The following is a 14,536-nucleotide window of genomic DNA, read 5'->3' on the forward strand; positions in this document are numbered from 1 at the left end:
ACCTCATGGGCTGCAGCATGCTAGGCCTCCCTGTCCATCACCAACTCCCGGAGTTTACTCAAACTCATGTCCATTGAGTCAGTGATACCATCCAACTATCTCATCCTCTGTTGTCCCCTTCTCCTCGTGCCTTCAGTCTTGCCCAGCATCAGGGTCTTTTCAGATGAGTCAGTTCTTCACATCAGGTGGCCAAAGTATTGGAGTTTCAGCTTCAACATCAGTCCTACCAATGAACACCCAGGACTGATTTCCTTTAGGATGTACTGGTTGGATCCCCTTGCAGTCTAAGGGACTCTCAAAAGTCTTCTCCAACATCACAGTTCAAAAGCATCATTTCTTCAGCACTCAGCTTTCTTTATAGTCCAACTCTCACATCCATACATGACCACTGGAAAAACCATAGCTTTGACTAGATGGACCTTTGTTGGCAAAGTAATGTCTCTGCTTTTTAATATGCTGTCTAGGTTGCTTTTTAGAGGAGAAAAAAAAAACCTGTAACAATGACTTGAGTGAGACGGAAGATTGGCAAGGACTGGGCCTAGAGGTGGGAGCCATGGTTGGGAGGCAGGTATAATGCTTTAGATAAGAGGGAGCAGGGTGGTGGCCTGATCTACGAGGGTGGTAGTGGGGCCAGAGGTCCTTCGGCTCCAGGACAGTTCCAGGACTCCTCAGGACAGTTTGAAAATCAGTACGTTTTGTCCATTCAAGTCATGAACTATACATAAATTCATCATTGGGAACACAGGTATAACGTTGGAAGAACTACATAACTAACTTGAACTCAGAGCTAAGCCGCTGCTCTCTCTTTTTTAAAAATAATTTAATGTATTTATTTATTGTTGGCTTTGCTGGGTCTTTACTGCTTCATGGGCTTTTCTGTGATTGTAGCAAACAGGGGCTACTCTCTAGTTGCAGTGCACAGGCTTCTCATTGAAGTGGCTTCTCATGGTGGAGCACAGGCTCTAGACATGCAGGTTTCAGTAGCTGCAGTACATGGGCTCAGTAATTGTGGCTCTCTGTTCTAGAACACAGGCTCAGTGGTTGTGGTACATAGGCTTAGTTGCTCTGTGGCATGTAGGATCTTCCCATTGCAAGGATTGAACCCGTGTCTTCTGCATTGGCAGGTGGATTCTTCACCACCAAGCCACCAGGGAAATCCTGCTTTATCTTTTAATAAAGTCTATTTTTTAAATAGGAAAATTAGCTGCTGTCTTACTCAAAAGGAATTAGATGGTTTCTGTTTCTTCATACTAGGTTGGGAGTTACCAAGCAAAGCTCCTAAGTTAGCCTAGCCAAGCTCTTAGATAGCTAGTTCATTTTAACTTTCCTTTTCTATTGTTTAAGAAATCTCTGATAATTTTCAAGTTCTTTGGGTTTTTATAATACGCATCATCCAGTTGGTGTTCAGTTGCTAAATCGTGTCCACTTCTTTGCCACCCCATGGATTGCAGCATGCCAGGCTTCTCTGTTCTTCACTATCTCCTGGAGTTTGCTCAAATTCATGTCCATTGAGTCAGTGGATGCTATGTAACCATCTTGCCCTTGGCCACCCCCTTCTTCTTTGGCCTTCAATCTTTCCCAGCATTAGGGTCTTTTCCGATGACTCAACTCTTCACATCAGGTGGCCAAAGTATTGTAGTTTCAGTTCAGCATCAGTCCTTCCAATGAATATTCAGGGTTGATTCCTTTAGGATTGACTGGTTTGACCTCCTTGCTGTCCAAGGGACTCTCAAAAGTCTTACCCAGCACCACAAGTCGAAAGCATCAATTCTTTGGCACTCAGCCTTCTTTATGGTTCAACTCTCAGATATGTACATGAATACTGGAAAAACCATAGCTTTGACTATATGGACCTTTGTCAGCAAAGTGATGTCTTTGCTTTTCCAGTCTCTATTCACTTTTTAAATAAAATTTCCATGGGTATACCTCATTTTCAGTGTTAGATAAACTTTTATCTCCTGACAACAGGCTGCCAAACCTCCAGACTTAAATCCTGAGACAGAGGAGAGTATACCTTCCCGCAGCTCCCCAGAAGGACCTGATCCACCAGTGCTCACTGAGGTCAGCAAACAGGAAGATCAACAGCCTTTAGATCTGGAAGGAGTCAAGAGGAAAATGGACCAAGGGAACTACACATCTGTGGTATGTCTAAACAGCAAACTACCCAAATTTCCAGTGCCAGTTTAGCTTCCTTGAGTCTTTCTAGGGATAAGGCTAGATGTTTGCACTAAAAGATGATTTATTAGCATTAAAAAATAAGTGATGTTTTAGTTCTGTGTTTTGGAAGATGGGTTATGATAGGGTATTGTCTTTTTATTTGACTTTCATCTGAGTTCTTTTAAAGTTATTTTTATATTAAAACTGTTTATGCAGAAATGCTAATGTGAAGTTAACGGGTTTGCCTCTTGTGAGATACACCTGAATAATGTGTCTTTTTACATTGGATGTTTATTTGAAGATAGAAGTCTTTTAATTTTATGGTTTGAAGAATGTGTAGGAAATGATCATCTGTTGTCTCATATCCGCCATTCATTTGTTTATTCATTTCAGTCTAAGTGAAAAATCATGGCCCAGTGTGGATAACTTACCATTATACAGCTAACTTATTTGCATTCTTGCCTTATTAGTCTGGAATCTCCTGATTTGCCGCAAGTTAACTATGAACTAAATCACAGAGGCCTCCACTAAAGAGAAATGATACCATATTAAATTAGGGTTTCCGTTTTCTCTTGGATCTCTTTGCTGGATGAGTTAGGAGGGAAAAGGAAGTGATTTTGAGAGCACACTATTCTGTGAATAATTAATACTTTGTTTTTGTATACAGTTGGAGTTCAGCGACGATATCGTGAAGATCGTTCAAGCAGCCATTAATTCAGATGGAGGGCAGCCAGAGATTAAAAAAGCCAACAGCATGGTCAAGTCCTTCTTTATTCGGGTGAATGATACTAATAGTTCATGTCTTTGATACTTAATCTGTGAGTTGTTACCCCAGGAACAGAACAGACTTGTTCTTGTCTGTGTTGTGCTTTGCCATGTGTATAAATCATTTTGGTTTAATTAGTTCCTCTGATTTTTTGGGAGGAGATTGGTGAGGTCCCAGAGAGGATAGACTTTCTCGTGGTGTGACCTTAAATCATCCTTATATTGACAATGAAGCTGGTGTGAAGTTGTTAGTTTTTATGTGCTTTCCAAATGAATGGTCAACATGCTTACATTTTGTTTATTTCTCTGTTAGCAAATGGAACGTGTTTTTCCATGGTTCAGTGTCAAAAAGTCCAGGTTTTGGGAGCCAAACAAAGTATCAAGCAAGTGAGTAAATTCCGTTATTACTTTTTTTTCTCCTCATCAGAAATCTGAGTTTTCTTAAATTTTTAGATTGAGGTTATTTTTTAGACTCAGTTTTATTATTGAAGATTAATCAGTTGAATGCCTTTTTATTGATTTAGAGACAACATTTACTGTTTATTGTAATCTGTTGCCCTTTTCTTCTTTATGTATTTGTTACGTTTTAGGGAACTTGTGGCACATATACAGTACGTGTACTATATATATATCCTAGTCATTGGGCTAATTATTACTGCGTTCTATTTTATTTACTTCAAATGATGCTCTCAACAGTTTCTGATTCTCCATATGTAACCTTAAACTTTTTTATTTATTCCAGTAAATCCTTTTGATTTTCAGGGTTATCATTTGTTTCTAGAAGTTTAACCAAGAGTCACAATACATCAGGATTTTATTTTTAAAAATAATAAAGTCCTGTGTAGGCAGTTTTCAAATTCTGTGACTTGTTGTTATATACTGCACAGGCTTAAGACCTGATGATATCAAGAATTTGACTGTTTTATTCAGTTTTGGGTATCTTGTAGGAGTTCAATAAATACTTGTTGAATCGATTGTTTCCAGCAGTGGGATGTTACCAAACGCAGTGCTTCCACCTTCACTTGACCATAATTATGCTCAGTGGCAGGAGCGAGAGGAAAACAGCCACACTGAGCAGCCTCCTCTAATGAAGAAAATCATTCCAGCTCCCAAACCTAAAGGGCCTGGAGAACCAGACTCACCAACTCCTCTGCAACCTCCTACACCACCAATTTTGAGTAAGACACCAAATGAAGACTTGTTATCCATTTCTAAGTGCAAATGATTGACTTTGTGAATCTAAATTTAATGTAATTCCATACTGGAAAACTTTCAGGTGATCCTTAAATGTACTAAAATCATTTCTGTTTCACTTGAAATGTTACCAAAGAATTGATACAAGTAATGTAACAGAAAGCAGATAGTAAGATAGCATTACTTTGAAAGTGTTTCATAGGCTATAGACTATTTAAGCTATATTGTTTTCTTTTTTACTGATAATCAGACATGGTGTTAATAGTTTTAACTGGATGTCTTTTGGGTTCCAAGGTACTGATAGGAGTCGAGAAGATAGTCCAGAACTGAACCCACCCCCAGGCATAGAAGATAATAGACAATGTGCATTGTGTTTGACATACGGTGACGACAGTGCTAATGTGAGTACTTTGGTGCACTGAGTTGTGCTTAATATACTAGCCCGTGATGAACTATTTGTGTCTAAACTTGGTGACCAGTTTAGACTTTTTATTTAATGAATAAAATGAATATTTGTCACTTAGTTTGTGGTACTTGGGATTTTTTTCTATAACTGATTTAGTTGATTTAAAAGATGACTTACCTTGTAAACGTGCTGGTTTCTCATAAACTTCTATAGGCAGTTTCTCAAAAAAGACTTATGCAAGTCAATAAAATAGAAGTCGCGCATTAAACAGCTGTGTTTAATGTAGTTAGCAAAGTGGTTAAAATTCCTAGTTCTGACAGATTGCCTGGATTCACTTCTGTGCTTGGCCACCTACTTGTTGACCTTGGCAAGGAGCTTAACCTCTGACCCTCAGTTTCATTTTTTAAATAAGGATAATAATTCTTACCTCAGAATAGTTATGAGGATTAAAGGAAATAATGTATGTACAGCCTTTTGTAGGGCCTGCCTGGCACATAGTAAGCTTATAAGTTTTTTAAAAAAATTTTTAATGCAAGCTGAGAGAACTGGCTTTGAAAAATGGTTTTAAAGAAGTCAGTGGGCACTTCTATAAACTTAACACATTGCTTATTTTTTAATTCTTTATGTTTATAAAATATTTCCAGTCTATGGAAAAGGTAAAGAGTTGAAAAGTGAAAAGAAAGAAACTTCGAATTGTGATTTTTGTTTGCACCCCTGAGTTAAAGAATTCGAATTGATTTACTGAAGTTATCCTGACTCAGGTAAAGCCAATACCAAGGAAAACCCTATTTGATGTTACATTCTTTAAAGAAAAAAGGAAATCTCGTTGTTTCACAGGATGCTGGCCGTTTGCTTTACATTGGCCAAAACGAATGGACACATGTAAATTGCGCTTTGTGGTCAGCAGAAGTGTTTGAAGATGATGATGGATCACTAAAGAATGTGCATATGGCTGTGATCAGGGGCAAGCAGCTGGTAAGAACTTGTGGGTGAATGTCACAGAAAAGACTCCCTCTCAGTTTCCAGATGTTCTTTCTGAGGCTCAGTGCTGCCTCGCTGACGTTTCTCTTGGTGCCTTCAGAATGGTTTGCTGCTGCTGCTAAGTCGCTTCAGTCATGTCAGACTCTGTGCGACCCCATAGATGGCAGCCCACCAGGCTCCCCCGTCCCTGGGATTCTCCAGGCAAGAACACTGTAGTGGGTTGCCATTTCCTTCTCCAGAATGGTTTAGCCAGCAGCAAATATTGGTGTGCATTGTAGGCAGATTGCTCTTCTGACCCTTGGAGGATGGGTGCAAAAGAAATGGGAAATAGTCTTACCTGGTTAGAGACAATTCAGATGCTCAGGAAAGGTATTCATTTATTAAGTGATTTAGGCAAAATGACCTTAAAGGTTCCAGTTGAATCAGCACTCTGAGGCTCCTTAGGATAAACCCACAAAGTACATACACAAAGAGGGCTATAGAAAGTGATTAGTAGCAGCTGAGAGTAATCAGAAAAGGCCATGAAGGAGTAGAATTTTTAAAGCTGTGTTTTGAAGAAGGCAAGAAAATGAAGGATTATCAGAAAGCAACAAAAATAGCACATGCATAAGAAACGTAAGGAAATGTGTGGAGGGCACCAAGAAAAAGTCTGCCCTGGAGAGGAGCCCAGATTGTGACTGTGACAGAATGAGGTAGTGACATACAGCCTGGTTGAAGAAAATCTTTGGATCATATAAATTCATCAGTTAAGCCTACTAATTAAGAACTACTGTGTTTCTGACTAGTATGATCATTCTAGAACTGAATTCTTTTGGATATAGTAGCTTTCTTCCAAGATGATGTTTTTAACAATGATGTTCAAAGTTTCATTTTCTCTGAATCAATTGTGCATCTTAGAAAAACCTGTTTTGATCCAAGTTCTAAAGCAAATCATCATATTTAAATTTAATCATTCTAGGCCCCATGGGCTGTGGGAAAGAAAGGATTTGTAGAGGAGGCTCTATGGCTCATATCACTTCTCTGTAATTCAGCAGATTACAATAACAAAATGAACTGTGGGAAACCCAGAATGGGGTGACTCTGTAGAGAAGATGAAGAATGGCTAAAACATCTGAAAGTCTGACTCAGACTCTCTTCTTTTTGGATTGTTAGAGATGTGAATTCTGCCAAAAGCCAGGAGCCACTGTGGGTTGCTGCCTCACATCCTGCACCAGCAACTATCACTTCATGTGTTCCCGAGCCAAGAACTGTGTGTTTCTGGATGATAAAAAAGTGTATTGCCAACGACATCGGGATTTGATCAAAGGCGAGGTAAGCTTTAGTTGCTTTTTGAATTCTCTGGGAAAAGAGGATGAAGATATTAAAGCAAGGTGGTGAGCTTTATTATACCTTCCTACTAGATGCTTCTAGAATCACTTCCTCTTGGGAGAATTATCAAAGGCTCTGCTAGTGAAACAGTAGGGTGATTTAGAGATACGCCTTGTCTTTCCTGATGAGTTAATATCATGAGAATAGTGTATAAAGGGAGAGCCTAACAGCTACCCTTGCCTTTCATTTAAGGTGGTTCCTGAGAATGGATTTGAAGTTTTTAGAAGAGTGTTTGTGGACTTTGAAGGAATCAGCTTGAGAAGGAAGTTTCTCAATGGATTAGAACCAGAAAATATCCACATGATGATTGGTAGGACATGGGCCTTGGTTGTTGGGGAGGCTGGCTGTATTACTGAGGTACTTAAGTCTTCAGTTACAAAGTGGGCCTTCTCATAGTCACCTCTAATCAGTTCTTCTTTCCTTACTCAGGCTCCATGACAATTGACTGCTTAGGGATTCTGAATGATCTCTCTGACTGTGAGGATAAGCTCTTTCCTATTGGATATCAGTAAGTAACTCTATGGAGAGAAGACAGCAGCCCTACCACGTGAACACCCTGAGGCAGTGACTGGGTCCTTTAATGCAGAGCCATACTTGTTAGCAACTTTCAAGTAATTGCTTTTTTTTTTTTTGCCACATCTCATAGATTGGGACTCAGGTATTGTTTTATGTCAGCTAGATCCAATTGTAGAAGGAAAGAATTGTTGACAAATTTCAGAATCATTTCCAAATAAAACCTAAGTAGAAAACACCAGGTCAGTCTCTTAAGAATCCACTAAATTCCATTCACTTCAGTTCATAAGTCCAGTTTGTTGTCAGGCATGAAACACCTTATGCCTCTGTCCTCTTTTTACATTTTATGTTTATCGGTCCTTCTGAAAATATAAACCCCCACAATAACAATCAGATTCTCCAGTAAGAATTTATCATCTCCCAAAGGCAGCAAATTGTTTAGCTGGCAATATAAATTTAAAATTCTCTTTCTCTCTCTTCCCCTTTGGAGTCTCATTTGTTCTATATATACACCAGTTTATTCTGCATTTCAGTTCTGTCAACAGTCTCTGCTCCACATCTAGCTGGCAGCACTTTGTGTAAAGCACTAGGGTCCACCAGCATCTAGCTGATTTAAAGCAGTTACGTTTCTCTTGTCTCATGGGACTTTTCTTGCAAAGGAAACATGCCAGGTGTGATCTTTCCTCACTTTGTATACATTGTGGGCCAGTTATCCCTTCCTGAAGGCCCATAACTATGTCTTGTAATAGTTCGTGGTTTTTTTTCTTTGCATTTTAGGATATTTTACTAATTTTTCCCCTGCTTACAACACAATAAAAAAAGATTTGATGCTGTTTTCAAGGGGCCAGGAAAAAATCAAGAACTTCAAAAAACTCAGAAAACCCTAACTAGGGGACTCTCTAATAAGAATCCATGAAAGAAAGCTAAATTCTGTAAATCAAGGAGGCCAGGGAACCTTGGCTGAGAAGAGGTTTTGACAGACTCAGTATCTGCTTCTGTCCTCACTGACGGTGATCATCACCATCTGCGCGCAGGTGTTCCCGGGTGTACTGGAGCACCACGGATGCCCGCAAGCGCTGTGTGTACACCTGCAAGATCGTTGAGTGCCGTCCTCCGGTGGTAGAGCCAGACATCAACAGCACGGTTGAACATGATGAAAACAGGACCATTGCTCACAGTCCACCATCTTTTGCAGGTTACTCTTTAAAAAGTGTTTTATTGAAATATAATTGCTTTATAATATTGTGTTAGTTTCTGCCATACATGAAAGTGAAATCAGTTATAGGTATGCCTATATCCCCCCTCTTTTTTTATATTTCCTTCCCATTTAGATCACCACAGAGCATTAAGTAGAGTTCCTGTGTTATACAGTAGGTTTTTATTAGTTATCTCTTTTACATATAGTAGTGTATATATGTCAGTCCCAATCTCCCAGTTCATCCCACGCCTTTCCCCCTTTCGTTTGTTCTCTACCTCTGTCTCTGTTTCTGCTTTGCAAATAAATTTATTTGTACCATTTTTCTAGATTCCACATTTAAGTGATACAATATTTGTTTTTCTCTTTCTGACTTACTTCACTTTGTATGGCAGTCTCTAGGTCTTTCCACATCTCTGTAAATGGTACTGTTTCATTCCTTTTTAATGGCTGAGTAATGTTCCATTGTATATATGTACTATATCTTCTTTATCCATTCCTCTGTTGATGGCTACTTAGGTGGCTTCCATATCCTGACTGTTGTAAATAGTGCTGTAATGAATACTGGTGCATGTATCTTTTTGAATTATGGTTTTCACCAGGTATATATGCCCAGGAGTGAGATTGCTGTCATATGATAGTTCTATTTTTCGGTTTTGGAGGAACCTCTATACTGTTCTCCACAGTGGCTGTACCAATTTATATTCCCACCAACAGTGTAGGAGTGTTCCCTTTTCTCCATATCCTCTCCAGCATTTATTATTTGTAGATTTTTTGATGATAGCTATTACGACCAGTGTGAGGTGATATCTCATTGTAGTTTTGATTTGTATTTCTCTGATAGTTAGTGATGTTGAGCATCTTTTCATGTATGCATTTGCCGACTGTGTGTCTTTGGAGAAATGCCTGTTTAGGTCTTCTGCCCATTTTTTTCATTGTTTGTTTGTTTGTTTTGATACTGAGCAGCATGAACTATTTGTATATTTTGGAGATTAATACCTTATCAATTGCTTCATTTGGAAATATTTTCTCCCATTCTGGGGATTGTCTTTTCATTTTATTTGCAAAAAAGTTGGGAGTTGAATTTGATTTGTGGGAATACTATGATTGAAGGGTAGGGAAAAGGCATTGCTTTGTGAGGTGGCATTTGTTTCTGTTTTGGTATTTATCTGATAGCTGGCTTTTCTTGGCTCATTTGATTTTTTTTTTTTTTTGATATTTTAATTAAACTTTTTTAGTAAGAGTTTTTATTTCTTGCCACAGAAATTTCACCTAAGGAAAGTCAAAACACAGCAGAAATTGTAAGTCCTCCATCACCAGATCGACCTCCTCATTCCCAAACCTCCGGTTCCTGTTTCTATCATGTCATCTCCAAGGTCCCTAGGATTCGAACACCCAGCTATTCTCCAACACAGAGATCTCCTGGCTGTCGACCACTGCCTTCTGCAGGTAAAGAACTTCACTGACCTACTTGACCCAACAAGGTCAGCTCTAGATTAGTTTGTAATTCTTTCAGGCAACTTTATCTTAATGATGTTTGCCAATTGAAAATGTTGATTTTCTGTTACCTGTTAACATACATAGCCAAGTCATTGAAACCAGAGACTACAACACGTTTATTCTATCTGTAATAGATTTTGTTACTTTTTCTCTTTCATTTAGGAAGCCCTACCCCAACCACTCATGAAATAGTCACAGTGGGTGACCCTTTACTCTCCTCTGGACTTCGAAGCATTGGCTCCAGGCGTCACAGTACTTCTTCCTTATCACCCCAGCGGTCTAAACTCCGGATAATGTCTCCGATGAGAACTGGGAGCACTTACTCCAGGAATAGTGTTTCCTCTGTCTCCACCACAGGGACCACTGCAGATCTTGGGTCGAGTGCCAAAGCAGTTGATCATGTCTTAGGGCCACTGAATTCTAATACTAATTTAGGGCAGAACACTCCCACCTCTTCAAATTTGCAAAGGACAGCGGTTACTGTGGGCACTAAAACCAGTCACTTGGATGGCTCTTCATCTTTAGAAACGAAGCATTCCAGTGCTTCAGACTTGACATCCAAGAGCTCCTCTTTGAAGGGAGAGAAGACCAAAATGCCAAGTTCCAAGAACTCAGAGGGATCGGCCCATAATGTTGGTTACCCTGGCATTCCGAAACTGGCCCCACAGGTTCATAATGCAACAACTGGAGAATTAAATGTTAATAAAATGGGCACTTTTGCTGACCTTTCTTCAGTGCCATTTTCTTCTAAAGAGGGCCTCCCCTTCCCACCACTCCATTTGAGAGGGCAGAGAAACGAGCGAGACCAACAGACAAATGGCAACCAGTCAGCAAACCCCAATCCCGATGAAGATGCTGAAGTCAAAACCTTGAAGCTGTCTGGAGTGAGCAGCAGATCATCCATTATCAATGAACACGTGGGAGCCAGCTCCAGAGATAGGAGACAGAAAGGGAAAAAATCTTGTAAAGAAACTTTCAAAGAAAAGCATTCCAGTAAACCTTTCTTGGAACCTGGTCAGGTGGCAACTGGTGAGGAAGGAAACCTAAAGCCAGAGTTTGTTGATGAAGTGTTGACTCCTGATTTCATGGGGCAACGACCATGTAATAATGTTTCTTCTGAGAAGATTGGGGACAAAGTCCATCCTATTCCAGGAGTCCCCAAAGCTCCATCCATGCAAGTGGAAGAGAGGTCTGCAAAGGAATTACAGACACCCCGGAAACGCACAGTTAAAGTAACACTGACACCTCTAAAAATGGAGAGTGAGGGTCAGTCTAAGAACACCCTGAAAGAAAGTAGTCCCGTTTCCCCTTTGCAGATAGAGTCTGTGTCTCCAACAGAACCGGTTTCCGCCTCAGAAAGCCCAGGAGATGGTCCTGTGGCCCAGGCAAGCCCCAATAATACCTCATCCCAGGATTCTCAAAGTAACAACTATCAGAATCTTCCAGTACAGGACAGAAACCTGATGCTTCCGGATGGCCCCAAACCTCAGGAAGATGGCTCTTTCAAGAGGAGATACCCCCGCCGCAGTGCCCGGGCACGCTCTAACATGTTCTTTGGGCTCACCCCACTCTATGGAGTAAGGTCCTACGGCGAAGAAGACATTCCATTTTACAGCAGCTCAACTGGGAAGAAGCGAGGCAAGAGGTCTGCTGAAGGACAGGTGGACGGGGCAGATGACCTGAGCACTTCAGACGAAGATGACTTATACTATTACAACTTCTCTAGGACAGTGATTTCTTCAGGTGGAGAGGAACGGCTGACACCTCATAGTTTATTTCGGGAGGAAGAACAGTGTGATCTTCCAAAAATCTCACAGTTGGATGGCGTTGATGATGGGACAGAGAGCGATACCAGCGTCACAGCCACAACTCGGAAGAGCAGCCAGGTTCCAAAAAGAAACAGTAAAGAAAATGGAACAGAGAACTTGAAGATGGATCGGCCTGAAGATGCTGGGGAAAAGGAACATGTCATTAAGAGCTCAGTTGGTCACAAGAATGAGCCAAAGATGGATAACTGCCACTCTGTGAGCAGAGTGAAAGCACAGGGGCAGGATTCCTTGGAGGCTCAGCTCAGCTCATTGGAGTCAAGCCGCAGGGTCCACACAAGCACCCCTTCAGACAAAAATTTACTGGACACCTATAACACTGAGCTCCTGAAGTCAGATTCGGATAACAACAACAGTGACGACTGTGGGAACATCCTGCCCTCAGACATTATGGACTTTGTCCTGAAGAATACTCCGTCCATGCAGGCTTTGGGTGAGAGCCCCGAGTCCTCTTCGTCAGAACTCCTCAACCTTGGTGAAGGCTTGGGTCTTGACAGCAATCGTGAAAAAGACATGGGTCTTTTTGAAGTGTTTTCCCAGCAGTTGCCGACAACAGAGCCTGTGGACAGTAGTGTCTCTTCCTCCATCTCAGCAGAGGAGCAGTTTGAGTTGCCCTTAGAGCTGCCATCAGATCTCTCCGTCCTAACCACCCGGAGTCCCACAGTCCCTAGCCAGAACTCCAGTAGGCTAGCCGTGATCTCAGACTCGGGAGAGAAGAGAGTAACCATCACAGAAAAAGCCTCCTCTGAAGGTGACTCCTCCCTGCTGAGTCCAGGAGTAGACCCCAGTCCCGAAGGCCACATGACTCCCGACCACTTTATCCAAGGTCACATGGATGCAGACCACATCTCCAGCCCTCCCTGTGGTTCCGTGGAGCAAGGTCATGGCAACAGTCAGGACTTAACTAGGAACAGCAGCACGCCTGGCCTTCAGGTACCCGTTTCCCCTACCGTTCCCATCCAGAATCAGAAATACGCACCCAACTCCACCGACAGCCCTGGCCCGTCTCAGATTTCTAATGCCGCTGTCCAGACCACTCCGCCCCACCTGAAGCCAGCCACCGAGAAGCTCATTGTTGTTAACCAGAACATGCAGCCGCTCTATGTCCTCCAAACCCTTCCAAATGGAGTGACCCAGAAAATCCAGCTGACCTCGTCTGTAAGTTCGGCACCCAGTGTGATGGAGACAAATACGTCTGTGTTGGGGCCCATGGGAAGTGGTCTCACCCTCACCACAGGACTCAACCCAAACCTGCCAGCCTCTCAGTCTTTGTTCCCTCCTGCTGCCAAAGGCTTGCTCCCCATGCCTCATCACCAGCACTTACATTCCTTCCCCGCCGCTACTCAGAGTAGCTTCCCACCCAACATCAGCAGTCCTCCTTCAGGCCTACTTATCGGGGTCCAGCCTTCTCCAGATCCCCAGCTTTTGGTTTCAGAAGCCAGCCAGAGGACAGACCTGAGTACCACGGTAGCCACTCCATCCTCTGGACTCAAGAAAAGACCCATATCTCGCCTGCAGACCCGAAAGAATAAGAAACTTGCCCCCTCTAGTGCCCCTTCCAACATTGCCCCTTCGGATGTGGTTTCCAACATGACTCTGATTAACTTCACTCCCTCCCAACTTCCGAATCATCCCAATCTCTTAGACTTGGGGTCACTGAATACTTCATCTCACCGAACTGTCCCCAACATCATAAAAAGGTCTAAATCTGGCATCATGTATTTTGAACAGGCACCCCTGCTGCCACAGAGCGTGGGGGGGACTGCTGCCTCGGCGGCAGGCACTGCCACCATAAGTCAGGATACCAGCCACCTCACGACAGGGCCCGTGTCTGGCCTGACTTCTGGTTCCTCCGTCCTGAACGTTGTATCCATGCAAACTACCACCGCCCCCACAAGTAGCACATCCGTTCCAGGACACGTCACATTAACTAACCCCAGGTTGCTAGGTACCCCGGATATCGGCTCCATAAGCAATCTTCTAATCAAAGCCAGCCAGCAGAGCCTGGGGATTCAAGACCAGTCTGTGGCTTTACCGCCAAGTTCAGGAATGTTTCCGCCACTGGGGACGTCACAGACTCCATCCACGGGTGCGATGACTGCGGCATCCAGCATCTGTGTGCTCCCCTCGACCCAGACCGCGGGCGTCACAGCTGCTTCGCCTTCCAGGGAAGCGGAAGAACACTATCAGCTCCACCACATGAGCCAGCTCCTCGCCAGCAAAACCGGGCTTCTCTCTTCCCAGCGGGATCTTGATTCTGCTCCAGGGACCCAGGGATCCAGCTTCACCCAGACAGTAGATGCTCCTAGTCCCATGGGCCTGGAGCAGAACAAGGCTTTACCCTCAGCTATGCAAGCCAGCTCCGCCTCTCCAGGGGGTTCCCCATCCTCCGGACAGCGGTCAGCAAGTCCCTCAGTGCCGGGGCCCACGAAACCCAAACCAAAAATCAAACGGATTCAGCTGCCTTTGGACAAAGGGAGTGGCAAGAAGCACAAAGTTTCCCACTTGCGGACCAGTTCTTCTGAAGCACACATTCCAGACCAAGAAGCCAACACGACACCCCAGACCTCAGTCACAGGGTGAGAGATGCGGACCTCGGCTCTGCAGGGTCTGAGGGATTTCATGCTCTGG

The 14,536-nt window shown here is 42.7% G+C and overlaps 1 protein-coding gene across 5 annotated transcripts in view; it reads left to right on the plus strand.

Moving 5' to 3' along the window:
* The window catches only part of KMT2A (lysine methyltransferase 2A), a 73,960-nt gene that overhangs the window by 45,721 nt on the left and 13,703 nt on the right, over nucleotides 1-14,536 (plus strand). For all 5 annotated transcript variants that reach the window (XM_081541104.1, XM_081541105.1, XM_081541106.1 and 2 more), the window contains 12 exons: nucleotides 1,969-2,142; nucleotides 2,825-2,935; nucleotides 3,236-3,309; nucleotides 3,907-4,100; nucleotides 4,411-4,517; nucleotides 5,360-5,497; nucleotides 6,656-6,814; nucleotides 7,064-7,181; nucleotides 7,301-7,379; nucleotides 8,419-8,579; nucleotides 9,843-10,028; nucleotides 10,242-14,484. In XM_081541104.1, the coding sequence (XP_081397230.1) occupies nucleotides 1,969-2,142; nucleotides 2,825-2,935; nucleotides 3,236-3,309; nucleotides 3,907-4,100; nucleotides 4,411-4,517; nucleotides 5,360-5,497; nucleotides 6,656-6,814; nucleotides 7,064-7,181; nucleotides 7,301-7,379; nucleotides 8,419-8,579; nucleotides 9,843-10,028; nucleotides 10,242-14,484 (5,744 nt within the window). The remainder of the gene's footprint in view (nucleotides 1-1,968; nucleotides 2,143-2,824; nucleotides 2,936-3,235; nucleotides 3,310-3,906; nucleotides 4,101-4,410; nucleotides 4,518-5,359; nucleotides 5,498-6,655; nucleotides 6,815-7,063; nucleotides 7,182-7,300; nucleotides 7,380-8,418; nucleotides 8,580-9,842; nucleotides 10,029-10,241; nucleotides 14,485-14,536) is intronic.

The sequence above is a fragment of the Giraffa tippelskirchi genome, chromosome 11 (genome assembly GCF_054371585.1).
Source record: "Giraffa tippelskirchi isolate mGirTip1 chromosome 11, T2T-mGirTip1v1.2.pri, whole genome shotgun sequence".
NCBI lineage: Eukaryota > Metazoa > Chordata > Mammalia > Artiodactyla > Giraffidae > Giraffa > Giraffa tippelskirchi.